Source organism: Hermetia illucens, chromosome 6 (assembly GCF_905115235.1).
Source record: "Hermetia illucens chromosome 6, iHerIll2.2.curated.20191125, whole genome shotgun sequence".
In the NCBI taxonomy this organism is placed as follows: Eukaryota; Metazoa; Arthropoda; class Insecta; order Diptera; family Stratiomyidae; genus Hermetia; species Hermetia illucens.
In genome coordinates this window covers 32,620,660-32,640,990 of record NC_051854.1, presented here as the reverse complement: position 1 = coordinate 32,640,990, position 20,331 = coordinate 32,620,660, and the positions used below count along the sequence as shown (strand labels likewise).

Below are 20,331 nucleotides of genomic sequence, written 5' to 3'. Positions count from 1 at the left end.
CAGCTCTCTTGGCAAAACGAAGCTAGAGGCAGATGGACTGCGCTACTCATGGTGATACTGACTACTTTCTTACCCAATTTTTAAGTGGGTATGGAGGCTTTCAGTCTTACCTGCACAAGATTGGAAAGGCACGATCTCCGGACTGTGTGTTTTGTAATGGAGTTGTGGACGATGCCCATTACACTTTTTTTTTCTTGTGGATGGTGGGATAGTATTCGTCAGCAGCCCTATTTTAACACAGGGGATCCAGATAACATTGTTGAGGGGATGCTGAGGAGTACTTGCAAGCGCGGCCGTGTTGCCCATTACGTTCGGTGGAGGAGCCGGATGGCAGGATGTTCTCTGAACTCCTCTTCCCTCCCGTTTGTGACAGGAATTCCCTGATCTGAAGGCTCCGCAAGACGGGAGAGTTGTGAAGTAATGTGACGAACGGTTCCAAGCTAGCTCTCTGACGATGGGGAGCTGTTTAGTTGGTAGGCCGACGACCTGCCAAACCGGGGATATATTTCGAGGCCTCGATTTTGTTGAGATACACCACTGTGATTTTTTTCAGATTTTTAGGTTGGATAGGTTCTGAGAACGAGGCCTGTTACGCTTTTTAGGGTTCATATTTTGAGCCCTCACTCCCCTACGTTTCATCCGATATCAAATATGGGACCACCTTTCATTTGTTACCCCACATGGCCATATTTTGTGAAAAAATGTTGCACACCCCTTTCCCATGTATGGGGAGCCCCTTCAAATTCAACACACTTGCAATATGTAAAAGGATTCACAGACTACACGTTCTCACAAAATTTCATGTCAATTGATCCCACCGTTTTCAGATAAATCGGGCATGACAGACAGACAGACAGCTAGACAGACGAACAGACATTGAAACGATTGTAATAAGGTTTTGTTTCACACAAGACCTTTAAAGGAACATAATGGTTAGAAAATCTTCGATGGTGCTTAAATTGCCTATTTATGACATTACAGTTTGAAATAACCCTAAACAAAATCCAGATACCCATCATGTCAGCCAGCTTTCGCTAACGATTAATGCATGAGTAACTGTAAAAAAATATAAAGTAAATGTATATAATGTACTAATTACTAAATTCTTTACGAAAATCATAAGTTAATTTGGTTTCTGAAGGAAGTTTCTAATATTCAAATAAAAGAATATGTGCATTGAATAGTTTTCAATTGAACTATAACTCAGATTTGCATAAACTCATCCGTTCCGAACTTTTAATGTGCCATTTAGAGTCATTGTGATACCGAAAATATGATTTCATTTCGTTCACTTTCTGCTTCATGTTCTAGGATTTCCAAGCTACCGGAAAGAAGTCAATAAAATGGAAGCTCACACAATGTCTGATAGGTATACGGCTGTTGTATTATATACAAAATTGTATATAATTGGGTATCTACGGCTGATGATTTATTTTTAATTAATCTATGAATATATGTACATATACATATATAGATAGCTAGGTGCACCCATATCTTATCTTGCCGGCACAACCTATCCATGTTGAATGACCACAAGTAGAACTGTATTGAAAATTTTCAATGAATTCGTTGATGAGTAATTTTGTCATAAAGTAAAACACATATTAAACGAAGCAAAGTGATGACCTATTATTTATATAGGAACTCGTTAATCATCCTTTGACTGGGAGTACCTGTCACCGTTTTAAAAATGTCGTGGAGTCTCACCTTGAATCCCTTAGTATAACACTGATTCCAAAATAAGCACTCTGTTTTTGATTAACGTTCGGCAGTTTGAAAATTATGTTTGGCCTCGGAGACAAATTAAAGGCATTTGTTATCAATAAACATGCACACAAGTTAAATATTATCACGAAAACACAATGGGAACTCATTCTGCAAACAAACACTGCAGTCACTAACACGAAACAATACTGCAATAACCTGTGCAAAGGTTTTTAAAATGCACAGATATCTGGGTAGAATAAGCGTCAATTTACGGGCCCGGCGAAAAATTTTCTATAACGATCTTATTTGATTAACGGCACGAATCCGTATATGCATGTAAGCTCCCCAAGTCAGAAAGCTACTTGTTATCAATTGTTATCAGATTATGTAATCGGCAGTTACGATATTAAGCTTATCTGAGGGTGATAAATATTTAAGGAGGAGTGCCAGCTTCACACGAAAGCCCTAGAGGCAGTTGAAGCATATCTCATCGAACCGTGAACCATGGCGCATAGGTATAATTGACGCACCATTTGGAGGATAGCGGCAACCATATACATATACATATATTTCAGGTTATGGTCATCACTGATGAATGGCAATAATTTTGAAAAGGTAGGAATTACAACACATTTAATGAATCCAGAAATTAATTTTTTCTTGCCTTTTTACTTCTTTGTTCGACTGCTTGTCTGCTTGTGTGTGCAGCAGTGTGTGAAATTCTTATACACTTATACACTTTCCGATATAACCACCGTGAAGCATTATTTCGGGAAAAGAACTTTCAGTGATCAAAGTTTCCGCTGTTCACGGTGTCCTTGGGAGCTCCACATTGCCAAAATCCATCTCAATCCTCCATATTACGAGTTAACCGCGCATAAGTCTTCCTCTGAGTCTCCTCCTCTCTTAGGAGAATTTCGAACGGAATATGATAAGCTCTAAGTCCTCAAGTGCAAATTTTTGGAGAATAGAGAAAATGTAATACTTCCTGTAGTCACCTTTTAATTTCAGAAGTTATTAGAAGAATTTGGTGAGAAGGTGGGGACTGAACGCCCAGACATGCAGTGAGTGATATCCTTCTACGTTGAGATTAAGAGATTTTTTTTCACCGAATATAGTCATGTTGGGTATCAAATGAAAGGTCTCGATTAGTGCTTTTCGAAGCTGGTCTTAGTTTTACCATTTGTTAGAAAGGCCGGGAGTGGGAGGGGTGGAAAGTGATGATTTCTTTAACGGACCCATTCTCAGAAACTACCCAACCAAAAAATCTGAAAAAATCATGAAGCTTCCTCTCTATAGTGTCCAGGCCCCTCTCCATATCGATATCTGCTCAAATTAAGTTAATAATAGTATATTACTACATTTTTCAGGAAATTGAGGAAATTCCCCTTCCTAGAGTTATAAGTTGTAGTAGTGTAGGACATAATATAAAGCATGTTATTCCCAAGTTTCACCAAAATCGTACTATTACTAACAAAGTTACACTAAAAAAAGTGAAGTGACGGCGGCTTTACGGTTTCTTACCAGGACAGAGGCAAATCGTCAGACGCTGCCTCACCTCTGCCCTGGGAGCAGCGTGACCGTAGCGGCTCGCAGATGTTGAATGCTCCTTTATATAATTCGTAAAACATGACATGCCTACGAATTATATTGAGCGCAAATCCGCCTTGCTGACCAAAGCTGGCCATTCTCAAAACGAAAGTTACACTAGCTCAAAATTGACTTTACTGTGTAAACTTACTGCAACTAAATATCAATATCACACTAAAGTGAGTAGTCTGACATGCTAAATGCATGTACATAACGGGCTACGTGCAAATGGGATAGTTCTGCACTCAAATATACTCACAGAAGAAGCAAGCAAAACCTTTTATACCTGAAGGGGCGAGCCTCCGGTTTTCCGACTAGTATCACTTTACAAAAGATTCATGGGGACAATTCCTGCAATAACATAAGCTGACTCGCTTGAAGGCACCACACACCCACAGTGTTTTGCCGGTCTCTCTATCTGTTCATCACATGCACTTTTCTTAGAAACGCTAACACCTATTGACATGGACTTTTGTGAAAAAGTTAAAACTATAAACCACCACGCGCGCAATGTTATCATTCTGCGTTGAGTTGCAAAAGGAAACCAAACGTTTTTTCCGCCAAACTCAAAAGAAAGGGCTCTATTACTACTTTCCCAAGCGGGCCTTAGGTTTGACATAATTTGTAAAGGGGGGAGTTCGGGAACTCTAAAGTGACGACTTATTCCACAGACCAAACTGCTCAAATAAAGTTAATAATAATATATTAATATAAAAAAGTGAAGCGATGGCGGCTTTACGGTTTCTTACCAGAGCAGAGGCAAATCGTCAGACGCTGCTGCACCTCTGCCCTACTTTTGTAAAGTTTGGGTGCAAGCCCTAAGCGAGGGGTCCGTGGACCAGGAAAGAGGGAGTAAGTTGCTTCCCATTTGGTCCGGTCCAGTATTAAGTTGATACGGACTTAGGACCCCATCATTCCTAAAAACGAATATTTCAGCTCTGGCCAAGCTCTGGTCAATAAGGCGGATTTGCGCTCAATATAATTCGTAGTCATGTTGTGTTCTACGAATTATATAAAGGAGCACTTAACATCTGCGAGCCGCTACGGTCACGCTGCTCCCAGGGCAGAGGTGAGGCAGCGTCTGACGATTTGCTCTGGTAAGAAACCGTAAAGCCGCCATCGCTTCACTTTCTTGTAAAGTTTGGGTGCAAGCCCTAAGCGAGGGGTCCGTGGACCAGGAAAGAGGGAGTAAGTTGCTTCCCATTTGGTCCGGTCCAGTATTAAGTTGATACGGACTTAGGACCCCATCATTCCTAAAAACGAATATATTAATATGTTCCTTGGAAAGCGACTGGGAAGCTCTGTTCCTCCTGGAATCATAAGATACACATATGATAATAGAAGCTACTGTGCGCCATGAGCGCTACATGAGCGCCAACGTCATGGCCGGAATGAGAGCGCGGGGCCACAAGGTTGATGGAAAAGCTAGTTGGGAGTGAGGGAAATTATAAACATTATAATATAAATTAAATTATAAACATCATAATATAAATTATAACCCAACTATTTTTATATATATAAAAAACTAGTAAAAAGTTATTAATACATAATCCCCTTCTTTGTGTGAAAATATCCTTTTATGTATGAGTTTGAGAGCTTTACATTGGTTAAGAGAGCTATACATTGGTGACCCCGGTCCATATAAAGAAGGATAACGTTGCTGGCGTCATGCTCCCCGTATTCGTGTGAAGAAAAATTGCCGATTGGATCGGCCTCACTGGAAACTTCATCGCCATCGAGCACATCATTTTCCACATATCGTCCGGACGCTTACATACATCGTATCTGTTGCGGGAAATGGAAAAGCAAGGTTGGGTCTGAGCTAGTGAAGTCGTTGGCGTTCCCTCGCCAATTTCGGTGCTTAGATTACATAAGTCAATGTCCCATACAGACAACGCGCTTCCGCACCATATACTTCGACATTGTCGAGAGTGGACTCCCCGCTTTGATGTTCCCGTCGAAATCATCACAGACCAGGAAATGCAATTCAAATGCACTCTTTTCTTAGAGCTCGGAAAACTCCTTGGATTCAAACGCCAGCGGACAGCTGCATACGACCACCAACATTGGGTTCGGACGCTGTCGCTGAAGGCAGCTATTGAGGCGTACGACGAGCCGTCCTGGTCGCAGAACTGACCTTTCGTTCTGCTTGGCCTCCGTACAGCCGTCCGCGAGGACAAGCAACGTCTCCATGGCAACTTGGTCCTAGACAAGAGAAACAGGTTCGGAGAGAGACTGGTTTTTTGCGTCTGCTACAGGAAGCCGTCTCCGCCAACTAGTCATGCGCAGCCAGCGATCCGTGCTCCTAAAGAGCTTAAAGTCCGTATCCGTTGTCATGATACTTAATAATAATAATAATCTACAAACCATAAACTTATTATGAAAATATGAATTCGCAATAAAGTACAATGCACAATGATCCGTGTACTTGCAACTTATGACGCCGACCCAATATTTTGTAAATTAGGAATAATAATTTAGGCAGGTAAGAAATTAACCACCTAAGCATATCAAATTGTATATAAGGCCAAGAATTTACAAATAAAAATCATTCTTTATCCAACTGATCCACAGCAGTTTCCTTGCTGCTCAAAAGGAGAGTAGATTTTCAGCTTTTCCAGGAAAGGAATAAGCAAGATAGCTTCTTCAGCTTCAACACGGATCAGGCCAGTGCTATAGCGTCCACGCTGCACTGGAAGTCAAGTTAAAGCTATTTAGTTCCTCGCCCCTGATCCCGTGTTTACCACCGAACCTGGCTAGAGTTATAGCGCTTCACCCTGCTCTAACCCGTAAATCGGGATTATCCAGTTGCGACAAGAATCCCATAACGCCATCTTCTGGTGACGACTGCTGCCAAGAAGCCACTGCCACCAGGTCCTATAAAGTTTTCGAGCGTTTTGAGGACACGTTCAGTTTGGATGCCGACGGCCAGAAGGAGAACAACCCAGAGGACAGTGGAAAAGCTTCAATAGTTGGCTGCGACAAAAAAGGATACTTTTTACTAATTTTTCACAATTACAAGAGCGCATACACACATACGACATCTATTCGAATTAATTTTAATTATCTATCCCGCACGCATTAAAAAATAATTCTAATTTTTGAACAAATGATAATCGAATTCTTTTTATATCGGAAATTTGATAAAAGAGAGATTAACACATAATCCTTGTCTGTTTGTGGAAATATACGCTAACGTGTTAGATTGTACGTTAAGTTAACTCAACACTAAAATATCCAGCTTCATACTGGAAAGTTTGGGGAAATCCTATTATTATTAGCGAAGTTACAGTAGGTTCAAATTTTTCGCTTGTGTAAATTTATCAAATGTCAATATCAAATTAAAGCGAGGCATACATACATATACAATACATTATAAGCTACGTATGTTACAAATGAAACAAATGTCCTAGCAAATATTTTTAAAGTAAGAAATACACATAACCTTTCACACCTGAGGAATCGCGCTTCTGGTTTTTGGGCTTATTTTTTCATCCCTGAAATCCCTTTCGCACAAAGCCTTAAAAATGTTTACTAGCGATGAATATGCCCATACTTTTCCCGATCTTAGCCTCAACAAACATCGTTCTCGTTCAGAGCGTAATCAAACATTCCTGCCGGTTGGCTGAATGATTTTTCATTCGACCACCAGCCGCCTGAACAGTCCAAACTGACAGATCAACCGCAACCTAACCACGTTCCGGCCACCGCAACTGCGGATTGATAAGCCGAACTGAAAGTGGATGGCGACCTTGATTTAGATATTCCGGTAACAAGAGGTGTCTTGCTGGAAATCAATAACAACAAGTTTCATGAAAAAGCTCTCATATTTAAAGAAAATATGCAGATTTTCATCCTTAAAAGCCTCCGAAAATATGCAATGAAGACTGCGTTCAAAACACAAAATTTGGGATTAACTTAGATTTCCAGTGGTAGCCATTGCCAACAATCTATATTTTCTCGTATAGTATGTACACGTACTGGCTTTATTAACAGTGTTTTATTAAGTTTGGGTGGAGGAAAGGAAATAATTTCTAAGTGCAATTTGGCGGTGTTTCTAGCAAATAAATTATTTGAAATAATTATACTGTGTTTGCTTTTTCGCTAGTGTTAGGTACTTGTGGCACTGACGAAGGAAACAAGAGGTTTCTGAAATATTGGTATATGCAAATAAAATAAGTAACACTATCGAAAAAGCAAAAACAGTCTAATTATAATCAATACGTGCTCGGATCTTTTTTTGCAAAAGATTTTTAGAAATTAGAACACAACATCGTCCCCGTCGCTAGAAGTAATTTTTATTCGGTATATATCGATATTTCGGGAACAACTTGTTCTCTTCTTTAGTGCCGGGTGAGTCTAATTATTTCAAATAAGAAATAAGTGTTAGGGAGCATAAAATGTTAGTAAATTCAGGAGAAAAACGTAAACGTTTTCGTCAAATTGCTCAGTGAAGAAGGTTGTTGATAACTGTAAACCTACCTAAATTAACATCACGCGGCCATCGAAATTTTATGAATCCTGACAAAAAATCCTCTGATCTGAGGACATTTATTATTATTTTGATGTACACACCACTTTATTAAATTTCTGTTAGCATCTTCCTGTTCCGAATTTTTTTTTTGGATTTTTTCAGGAATAATTACAACCCCAGCCTTCATTTTGCTTAATTTTCAACATGAACTGTGCCGGAAAAAAAAATGTACAGGGTGCGGCAGCATAACTTCCTTTTTTAAAATGCACGCCACTCAGTTAGTTGATGTCATAGCGGAGCGCTAGTGGTCTCGTTCAAGAGGGGATACTGTAAAGTTTTGTCCCGACACGGTTCAGTAGCCATCATGCGTTGGAATAGTGAGGAGTGTGCCTTTGCCGTTGAGGTTTACTTTTCAAGCGTTTTATGTTTGGTTATTGCAACACAGCGTGCATTTCGGAATCGTTTTAATTTAGCCCCGTTGGCTCCCGTCCCAGACCGCAAATCGATTGTTACATGGGTCACTACATTCAGACAAACTGCAGTGCGACAAAAGGAAGAACTGAAGTCCCTCGGCCCGTTAGATCACCTGAGAACATTGAAGCAGTGAGAGCGTCAATGTTGCGATCGCCACGGCGTTCTGCGCGCAAACACGCACGTGATGATCTTCATTTTCATCTCTATAAGATGGCGATAGTGCAGAAACTTTCAGAACGTGACTTCAATTCTCGGATGAACGCGTGTGAGCTTCTTGTTGATGTCGTTCCCGAGGGTGCTATTGTTTTTTTTAGCGATGAAGCCCATTTTCATTTGTGTGGGTCGGTTAACAAACAAAACATGCGCTACTGGGCTGACACCAACCCTCGAGAATTGCATCAAAAGCCTTTGCATTCACCCAAAGTCACAGTGTGGTGTGTAATTTCCTCAGCTGGAATTATTGGTCCCTGGTTTTTTGAGGAAAATGAGGTTACAGTGACAGTGAATTCGAACCGGTATGTAAACATGCTACAGAATTTTTTTTCCCACGGCTAGAAAATTTGGATTTGGGGGACACTTGGTTCCAACAAGACGGTGCAACAGCACATACTTCAAGAGCATCGATGGCTGTTTTGAGGGAACACTTTCGAGAGCGCCTTATCTTAATTAGAGGCGATTTGGAATGGCCGGCACGCTCTCCCGATCTGTCCCCTTGTGATTTTTTTCTATGAAGTTTTTTGAAATCCCGTATTTATGTGAACCGTCCAAGAGCCCTACAAGATTCGAAGACCAACATCCAAGAAGAAATTGCCAACATAACACCTGCTATGCTAACAAGAGTCATGACAAACACCAGAAATCGGTTTACGCAATGTATGGAGAATGGGGGACGTCACCTAACAGATTTGATCTTCAAAACAATGTAAATAAAAGCTTTAGACATGTACCTACATTATAAAAAATCAATAAATATTTTCCGATGCATACAATAGTTTTTATTGAGTTTTGAAAAAAGGAAGTTATGCTGCCGCACCCTGTATTTTTATCTTTATATTCTATTTTATATATGATTTTGTAACATTTTTATATGGAATAAGATTTGTAATTTCAATTTTTCCATAAAATAAAGTAACCACTTTCAGTTTTCAATATACATATATATTGGGTATTTTTAAGAGCTTGAGAACTTAAAATTATAATAGGAGACAGAAATATTGTTGAAATGATTTTTTTATAAAAGAGAGCTAATTTCATGACGTTTATTTTTGAAATATGATTCCCGACATATACCGCCGCGGTTACGAATTATATGGTCCATTCAATCAGTACAATGTTTGACTACTTTTTCAAATTAATCTGGCCGTATGCCGTCAATGGTGGCTTGAACCTTGATTTCTAATGCTTCAAGAGGTGCTCGTTTGTTGATGTAAACCAATGACTTAAAATAGCCCAGCAATTGTATGTGTGGGGGAGGGAGTCACTTAACAGGACCAACTCTGGATCTCCCCTTTCGCATGTATAGGGAGCCCCTTCAAACTCAACACAAAATGGCGCCACTTGCTATATGTAAAAGGATTCACAGACCACACGTTATCAAAAAATTTCGTGACAGTCGATCCTGCCGTTTCCGGATAAATCGGGCATGACAGACAGACAGCTAGACAGACGAACAGACATTGAAATGATTGTAATAAGTTTTTGTTTCAGACAAGACCTTAAAAGGAACATAATGGTTAGAAAATCTTCGACGGTGCTTGCATTGCCTATTTATTACATTACAGTTCGAGATAACCCTAAACAAAATCCAGATACCCATCATGTTAGTGTCCGTCTGTCTGTCTGTCACACCCGATTTATTCGGAAACGGCTCTCAGAACCTATCCGACCGAAAAATCCGAAAAAAATCACAATAGTGCATCTCTATGAAATCTAGGCTTCAAAATATATCCGGTTCCGATGTCTGTACAAATAAAGTTAATAATAGTATATTTCCACATTTTAGAAATATACCCGGCATTCCCCTTATGTTCATCGCAGAAGTACAATTTAGCACAGGTGTAATGAAGAACATGGTGCACAATTTGGTCAGGTTTGTAGAAAATCCAACTATTATTAACAAAGTTATAGTGGGTGAAACTTTACAATTTTTTGTGAATTTCGTGCACTCTACAACCTGCATGACGTCATCATCACATATCAATTCGTCAATACCACAACGAAGTTAGTTCGTATGAATTGGGTGGAAAAGGATTATTTTGTTTTAGTTTTTTATTCATTTGTATGTGAATATCAATTATTCCAACGAGACATGTGGGTATGTAGGTATATAGTATATGCGTGCTAATGGACTTTGCGGGTAGTGCCTAATTCAGATAGATATAAGAAGTAAACCGGAAATATGGGTACGATCAATTTATATATGTGTACAGTATTCGGAAATATGCAGTTTGTTTGTTTAGGGTGTGCCTAATATCTACGGCTGTAATATGTATGTATATCTCGTAGTTTGGAAAAATATGAAGGAGTATGTTGGATTTGTAGCTATATACGAATAGAAAAATGTGCGTTGAAATTTTTTAGATAAGATGAACACAAAACCTTTATACCCGAAGCGCGAGCTTCCGGTATTCCGACTTGTTAATGGATGTAATGGTGATTCTTTAGTGACTTGAAGATTGTCTTTGCACCATATATGGCAATTTCGTTTATTGACGTAGGCATTTAGCCGGAAATAAGCTTCATCACTAAACTAAATTCTTAAACTTAAATGCTTAAACCAGCAACTGATTACTTGGTACACTGACGGATCCCTCACAGCAGAGGGAGCGGGTGGCGGTGTCATTGGTCCAAGGAAAATGTACTTTGAGCCAATGGGCAGGTACACTAGCATATTCCAGGCGGAAATTTACGCCATAGACAAATGTGCCTCCTTTAATCTGCAAAGGAACTACAGGGGGCAGAACATAGCTATTCTCACCGATAGCCAAGCAGCGATCAAGGCACTTAGGTCCAACCAGGTCAACTCTAAACTGGTATGGGAATGCCTTGAGAGACTGAATATACTCGGCTCGTCCAACAAGGTCTGGATACTTTGGGTTCCAGGCCATGCTGGGTTGGAAGGCAATGAGGCAGCGGATGAACTAGCCAAGAAGGGAGCAGGGATGCCTTTACACGGGCCAGAACCCTTCTGTGGAATCGGAAACGGTTTCATGGCTATGAATCTAAGAAACGAAGAAAAACGGTTGAGGGAACTATATTGGGCGGGCCTACCAAGGATGGAGCAGTCCAGGGTACTTATTGGGGGATACGAACCCATGCGCACAAAGGATTGCTTAAACCTCACCAAAAAGAACCTCCGAATCATAGTGGGAATTCTCACTGGTCATTGTCGGCTGAACTATCACCTAGGGAAGCTAGGGATATCTACGGACATTGCCTGCAGGTTCTGTGAGGAGGAGGACGAAACCTCTATGCACGTCCTGGGACAGTGTCCGGCACTTGTGCAAAGTAGGTCGATACATCTGGGAGAACACTTAATACCAGATGCAAAGCTGAAACTTCTGGAAGTGGGGAACATACTAAAGCTCCTAACGGTTACAGGCCTGCTTGAGATACTATGATCAACAGGTACACTATAACCAGTAAAAGGGGCACAATAGTTCTTCAAGGACGCGGTGCGACTTTCCCTTAACAGAATAATAATAAACTAAATTCTTCGATAAAAATGCTCATTTTCGGCCAATTTCAATGCCCTATCATTTGGTTTCAATTCTTGCACGAGTTATATTTTACAGGCACGTAAGCTAAGATCCTTACGTAAAATTTTCGACGTAGTCGAAGGACAAAGGCCAATAAGTTGAGAACGGCGACGAATTGATATTTTAGCGTATTTTTCAACATTTTGCGCTACAGTAGCAATATTCTGTTTGGTACGCCGATTTCTTTGACTTGTTGATGGTTTTGAATCGAGAAGAGTAAAACTAGTGCGAAAACGATCAACGATTTACACGGACTGCTTGCTCGCTATGGATGAAGTGTTCAATAAACTTCGCGAACAAATTTATTTTTTTCAAAGTAAATTTGCATAGTTTGGAAGCGTTCTTCGAGCGTTAAACACAGGGCGAACTGGGATGGGAATCCCCGAAAATTATACACTTTTCGAGACATTTGCCAATTCTTTGTTTTATTGCAGATACGTTATCTGCAGGTTATCTGCCTTATCTTGTATGTTATAAAGAATTGTTCCAAGTGCCACGGAGAAAGGTACATCATAATCAATTAAACATTATAAAATAGACCTTGAGAAACACTGTAAAGCCGAAAGTAACGAAAGTAACGAAAATACGTTAAAAAGGCGTACATGATAAGCTGGTTACACTGTATTAGAGCAGTAAATAGCTGGGAGCGGCTAAAAGGAGACTGACGCTCCAAGTACATTAGCGAAACAAAACAATTTAGGGCACCAGGGATGGTGGATTAAGCCCAACTGCACCAACTGTTCCACAAAGAAAGTTAGCAAATCTGGCAAATGATCAACCGACGTTTTTAAGGTTTTGGTTGCAAAACAAAACCCTACTAAAATCGGTTCAATGTTTGTCTGTTGCACGCACTTTTGTCAGAAATAACTATACCGATTGGCATGGAATTGGGTGAAAAGGTGGGAAATGTGAAGGCGATACAAGCCTGTTACACCACCCTCAGTTATCTTGCTTGGTGACTCCCAATTCGCTTTGTGGACCGTGTTTCTTCGACGTTCGTAACAGACGACAGTTGCAAGATTATTCGCCCCATTGAAACACTGTATTGAGAATAGTCAACCTCATTGGGATCACAGCGGTCCAGGTCGGACTCTGCAAAGTACTCCTCTCCCTCGACGCGAATCCGTTGTCGGGTTGCTTTTGGTTTCTACCGCAAGGCGTACTCTCTTTACCTGGGAACCGATTTCTGACAGACATCGAACTGCAAAATTTCGGTTCAAGTAAAGAAGCATCACAATTGTACAATGTTACGCGCCAATGGAGATTCCCGGAGAAGGATGCTTTCAACGAGCAATTAAATGCAGTTTAGGGGAGGCTTCCTAAAGGGTGGCATTGTGGTCGTGATGAGTGATCTGAATGGCAAGCTAGGATCTGACAACGCCGAACGCCGTAGACCGCAATGATTTTAGATACCACATCACGAAAGAGCCTATTTGTGGTCGCAAATCTTTCGATTGTTTTGTACAGAACGTCAACGGTCGACTTCACATCCACGATGATGAACAACTGAAGAGGTGGAAAGAACAAGTTCCTCCTCTTATATATTATAGTAATATACTATTATTAACTTTATTTGAACAGATATTTGCATGGAAGGTATTTCGAAACCTAAGCACCGTATAATGGAAGCTTTGTGGTTTTTTCCAGATTTTTCGGTCGCATCTTTTATTTTGTGGCTTAAGATGCAGTAAATTCGCGTGAAATTAATAGGTTTCAACTGCTATACCTTTGATACTAATAGATGGATTTCCATGCAATTTGGCATGCGTATGCACGATATTATCCCTTATGCTAGTGTAATTTAGTGCATCTAGAATGAACCTAGGGGGGTTTTTGGAATGGGACATATTTGGAAGCCTAAAATTTAATACAAGCGAATCACCCTAATTTTTTTTAGATTTTTGCATTGGATAGTTTCCGAAAATGAATCCTGTCTTACTTTAAGGGGGTTATCCTTTTTTTCCAATTTTTTTGTGAAGAACTGGATAAAGTTACGAATTTTTCACCATAGATTCATTAATATCTTGAGCGATCATAGTAATTTTTGCAGCCCGATCCCATAGTGCGTTATTGAAATACAGAGCGATTTATACACCCATCTCCAAAAAAAGATGTTTTTCTGCTGCCACGCTAGAGGGCGCTGTGATCATCTTAAAGAAAAAAAAAAGTAAACGGCATTTTAACGTACAGACTTAACTACACACCGCAAACTAGGATTATTAAAAAATATTAAAAGTTAAATTTCTGGTGATTTATTACACTTTTTTTCTAGTGAATTGTGGGTGTTTTTTCACGGCTTCTTCAATGAATAAAAAAAAACTACTAAATGAATCGCAATTATCCTAGTTTACGAACCGTAGAAATATGTTCTCGATAAGCCGTGAAAATTTCAAAGAATTTCGTGGAATAGATTTTGGGCTATGGTGGCAGCCGATTTTTAACATGCAGTTTCGAGAAAAATGCAAAAATGCATTTAAAAAGTTGAATGCGATTTTTAGCCTTAAACCCTTAACTGATCATTAATCTGCTATACCTAATCCATAAACTTTAGGTTTCTTCAAGAAACACATGTACAGCCTTGGCTTCAATTCTTGTCCTAAATACGCGCTATATTACGGCGATCGACATAAATCTGGCATGTGAATTATCACGTGTTTAACACTATAAATTTCGAACGACTCCGAATATCATAAAATCATTTTGCCCATATATTCTATACTATATTTAGATGCAACTGATGCCATAAAAAAAATTCGATTCCGCGGATCCGACACACGGGATAACCTCCTTAAGTGCGCATATTTTTACTCCTTACTCCCGCATTTTCAAACTGGTGTTCCGCCAACGGCCAGAATTGCTGCTCGAAGCGTTCAACGCGTGCTTGAAGGAGGGCATTTTTCCTTGTCGCTGGAAAGTGGCCAGACTCGCGTTGATCAGTAAGGGTAAAGGAGACCCGGAGCTCCCGTCTGCATACCGACCGCTGTGTATGCTTGACACTTCCGGAAAAGTGCTCGAGAAGCTCATCAGGGGTAGACTCGCTGAAGCGATCCGTGCTGCCGGGGACTTATCCGCAAGGCAGTTCGGGTTTAGAACAGGGAAATCTACAGTGGATGCTGTTATGGAGGTCGTAGATGCGTTTAATCGAGCCGGGGCACACAGCCGCCGATCTCGACGGATAGTGCTCCTCATAACGCTTGACGTCAGAAATGCCTTCAATTCCGTAAGATGGACAGATATGCTGGGCACACTAGAGAACTCCTTTCACGTGCCAAGCTATCTCTTGCGGATATTGAGGGATTATCTGAAAGACCGCTCCCTGTTCTATGAGACGCTAGAGGGCCAGAGGAGGATGGAAATCACGTCGGGAGTAGCGCAGGGATCCATCCTAGGGCCGGACCTCTGGAACGCTTCCTACGATAGTCTGCTGAGACTCGATATGCCTGAAGAGTCGCGCCTGGTCGGTTATGCAGACGACGTTGCGGCACTTGTTGCCGGACGCACTGTTGAACAGGCGCAAAGCAAACTTGGCATATTGATGCGACGGGTAAGCGGATGGATGACTGCTCACGGTTTCAACCTTGCCCTGGAAAAAACCGAAGTAGTCATCCTGACCAGAAGGAGAATCCCGACCTTGCGTCCCATATCGATCGGCGAGTTGACTATAGAGTCAAAACCAGTGATTAAATACCTTGGTTTAATGCTCGACTCGAAGATGAGCTTCTTCGAGCAAATCAAAGCAGCCGCGGACAGGGCTGCAGCAGGAGTCGCGGCCTTGAGTCGGGGACCCCTTTAATGCCGAGTAGAACAGTCAGACAGGCAAGTATACACGGCGGGGAGAAGTAAGATTTTTTAGTTTGTATGGGTACAGATGTACATAATTCCCTTCCGATATTAAAAGTGAATTAGTCTAGAATTCTTCGTATTCCATCAAATCAAAGGATGAGATATTAATATGTAGATAGGAAGGGGAAGGGGCCCTATATCAACTAGGAGACGTCTCCTCATGGGAGCAACGCAGTCCATCCTTCTCTATGGTGCGGAGGTATGGGCTGATGCCCTTGACAAGGAGGTGCATCGTAAACGCCTCGCTCAAGTGCAGAGGCGGGGAGCTTTGCGAGTGGCGTCTGCTTATCGCACCGTCTCCGAACCGGCTGTGATGGTGATTGCGGAAGTGATCCCCGTTGCCCTCCTTGCCAAGAAGCGCAAAGCTATCTACCGCCGTAAGAGCGAAAACTTAAGAGAAGTGGTTGCCCGTGAAGAACGTCAACGCACCCTTTACCAGTGGCAACTTTCTTGGCAAAATGAGCCAAGGGGCAAGTGGACTGCGCGGCTCATCGACAAATTAGACCCGTGGTTGAACAGAAAGCACGGTGAGATTGATTACTTCCTTACCCAACTTCTAAGTGGGCATGGAGGTTTTCAGTCTTACCTGCACAGGGTTGGGAAGGCGCGATCTCCTGATTGTGTGTTCTGCAATAGAGTGGCGGATGACGCTGAACACACCTTTTTCTCTTGCGAGAGGTGGGACGCCCTCCGCCAGCAGCTTTATGCAGACACAGGGGAGCTCTCTCCAGATAACATTGTGCGAGAGATGCTGAAGAGCGCTGGCAGCTGGAATCGTATTGCGCATTATGTTCGGGCTCTTCTTACTACGAAGAAGATTGAACTCGACCGGCAGAGGGATCGGACGGTAAGGGGTTCCCTGAACTAACAACTCCCTTCCTCCCCTCCCTTCCCGTTGGTGAAGGGAATTCCCTGACTTGAAGGCTCCCAAAGCCGGGAGAGCGGGAGGGCTAGCCCGAAGTAATGTGTCAAATGGTTCCAGGCTAGTTCTCTGATGACAGGGAGGTGTTTAGTTGGTAGTCCGCCAGCGTGCTGTTGCGGGAGTCCAACACTCTGTGCGTAAACGCATTCACCTACCCTACTCCCAAAAAAAAAAACCCGCATTTTACAATTTACCTCAAAAGTAATGTCAATTTCGAAAAGTACTAATTCTGTGAAAAAAAATGTTACACCTCCTTTAGCATGTATGGAAAGCCCTTTTTAAACTTTACGTAAATTTATGTACCTCACTGTATGCATGGAATTTCATAGTTCCCATCTGTCCACCAAATTTCGTTTAAGTTGGTTTAGCCGTTTCGGAGAAAAGTGCGTGGGACAAAGCGACAGTGAATCGTTTTTAATAAGGTTTTGTTTTACACAAAACCTTATTATCAATCCGCATCAATTGCAAAATAATAATAAAATATAGGTAATAATGAAATTAAAGACATGTTTGCATGCATCCCGCAAACCATATAACAAGCTATCATTCACAGAAAGGGCCTTGTGAGAGAAAAGATGATGCAAGTTATACACCCGGTAGAACGACAGAAGTATGCCCAGGTGAATTTGCCTGACTCAGTACTTTCACGATTGGAATGAGTTACTTTAATAATATTCTCACATGTTCAACCGATGGCAAACTTATGGGTGATATTTTTGCAGAAAGTGGATCATCAAAATAAACACTTCAATAAAGATTACGGGTTAAAGGATAATTTGAACATGCTTGGAGAGACACTAATACAGCTACTATCAGAAATCCTACCAGGAGAATGCACAGCTGCATTGAAGAAAGTAATCAGAAATCAGTAGGCAGCCAATTACTATATTTCTTATGGATTGCGGGGTCCTAAGTCCACATCCACTTGATGTCGGACTGGACCAAATGGAGAGCAACTTACTCCCTCTTTTTTGTTAAGGCAGCCTCTGGCCTGGTAAGAAACAGTAAAGCCGTCTTCGCCTAACTTTTTAAGCAAATTACTAATTTTCAGAGAAACAATGTGATTCTGTCATTAGGAAATAGCCTAATTATCGAGGTACATATTTTCTTTTAGAATATACCCAATATTAGTGAAAGGTGTAAACTCCTTTTGAAAATATTCAGTTCTTTTTATGTTGCCTTAGTTCAGAATCGCACCATATCTTATCTTACCGCCAAAACTTATTCATATTAGATCGCATCGACAAGTACCTATGTTTCTGAGTCATTAGACTTCATGGAAAAAAATGATGAATGCATAACAAAAAGGGTGGGTACGGTACCTTGAATCCCTGAGTATAACACTTAATCCAAAGTAGGAACTTTGTTTCTGATTAATTGTCGGCAACTTGAAAATTATGTTTGGTTTCGGGGACAAATTGAAGGCATTTATAACTATAAAACACACACTCAAATTCAGTATTGCGACGAATAATCCGTAATAATTCATTTTGAAAACCAAGTACTGAAATTCACTAAATGCACAAATATCTGGAGCATCGAAAATATACGAGGCTAGGAAGGCACCAATCTGCAATCAAAACCACAAAAATATTCTAACAACTTCCCTTGTTTAACTCCGCGATTCCGAACTCTGCCAGTTCCAAATAACAAATGCTGAAGTGCTTTCTAAATCGTTATCAGTTTTTGTAAGCAGTGGTTGTGATATTAAGCTTATCGGGCGGTGAGAAATATGCCGAACTGATAGAGATTATGATATAATTTATGAATAGCTGACAATTTCCAAAGCGTCCACCAAATTCATCGCATATAGAGCTTAATTGGTTTCAAGATTTCGTTCCAATTCCAAGTTGTTCTCAGGAACTGAAGTTCATACCGTTCTCTTAAGCGCCTTCTTTGACTCCTTTTCATATTTTTTTAATAACAGTAACACCTTGTCCATATTGTTCCCAGGGCTCAAAATACTCTCCATATCGATCTACCCAAATTAAGTCAATATATTACTATGTTTGAGGAAATTTATTAGAAACCCTCCCCCCTTATATCACCAAGTTTGACCAAACTACCTACTACCACGGATGAAGCTACAGTAGCTCAAAGTTGTCTTTTCCGGGTAAATTTACTGCAACCCAAAATACTAAATATCAATATCACACTAAATGGTATAGTTTTAACTCCGCCATGCTATTAACATAGCATGCTGGTCCCAAGCCCAGATAAAGGAAGAGGGTCTGAGGCAACGCATTTTGCACTTTCCTCAGTAAACCAAAAATAAAATGCTGAGATCAGGGAAAGAGATATCCCATCTGATCTCTCTTGACAGGTCCCGCGACAGGCCAACCAGAAGAAAAGGGATGCAATGTCGTTAGAAACAACATGATCGAATCGAGTCACAAGCCTCGGAAAAATGCTAGGGCCCTCAGTGGACGGAGCAGGACGAGCCCCGGTCCTGTTGAGAAATGGGCGAGGGTGCTTGACGCATGGACGGCGTCCGGAAGTGAGTAAGTTATACATACACGTCTGCACGCTAAATATTGGCACCCTCACGGGAAACACCGAGAAACTCGCAAGAGCGCATTGATATCTGCGCTCTGCAAGAAACTCGATGGTCTGGTGCCAAAAGCTGCGACATTGAATGCGAACGCTGTAAAAATGGCTATAAACTTCTCTATTTTGGTAGTCCACAAACTCAATACGGTGTTGGCATTGCCATCTCAGAGGGTTTCTGTGATGCCACTAAAGAAGTTTAACGATTTGATGACCGGGTGATGAAGCCCACCATTAAGGGGGTCATCCCGTGTGTCGGATCTGAGGAATCGAATTTTTTTGGCATCAATTGTATCTTTGATATTCGGGGTCGTTCGGAAATTATAGTGTTAAGCACGTGATAAGTCACATGCCAGATTTATGTCGATCGCCGTAATAAAGCGCGTATTTATCATTCTGAATGATGTTCGAATGACTTCACTAAAAAGACAAGAATTGAAGCCAAAGCTGTACATGTGTTTTTTGAAAAAAACTAAGGTTTATGAACTAGATATAGCAGATTAATGGTCAGTTAAGGTTTTATAGCTAAAAATCGCATTATACTTTTTAAATGCGTCTTTCTCGAAACTGCATGTTGAAAATCTATCAAATGAAATTCTTTGAAATTTTCACAACTTATTCAGAACATATTTCTACGGTCCGCAAACTAGGATAATTGCGATCCATTCAGCAATTTTTCTTTATTTATTACTTTTACTTTTTTTTTTACTTTTTTCTTTAAGATGATCGCAGCGCCTCTAGCGTGGCACTAGAAAAACACCTTTTTTGGAGATGGGTGTATAAATTGCTCTGTATTTCAATAACCAACGATCAGGCTAGAAAAATTACTATGCACGCTCAAGATATTAATAAATCCATGGTGAAAAATTCGTATTTGTATCTTTATCCAGTTCATCACAAAAAATTTCTGAAAAAAGCCAAAAAAAACGGCCTTCACACGGGATGACCCCCTTAAATCAACTAATCGCACTATTCACTTCTTCACCGCATACGCACCACAGACAAGTCGACCTGAT

At 40.8% G+C, this 20,331-nt stretch overlaps 1 protein-coding gene across 3 annotated transcripts in view; it reads right to left on the bottom strand.

Annotated features, from left to right (window-relative positions):
• The window catches only part of LOC119659886 (integrin alpha-PS3-like), a 56,568-nt gene extending 38,151 nt beyond the window's left edge, over window positions 1-18,417 (bottom strand). For 2 of the 3 annotated variants that reach the window (XM_038068205.1, XM_038068207.1), the window contains exon 1: window positions 1,708-2,019. In XM_038068205.1, the coding sequence (XP_037924133.1) occupies window positions 1,708-1,874 (167 nt within the window). In that variant the 5' untranslated portion in view covers window positions 1,875-2,019. Of the gene's footprint in view, window positions 1-1,707; window positions 2,020-18,090 lie in introns of those variants that run through there. The other variant, XM_038068206.1, reaches the window with a different exon arrangement.
• Between the last annotated feature and the right edge of the window lie 1,914 nt (window positions 18,418-20,331).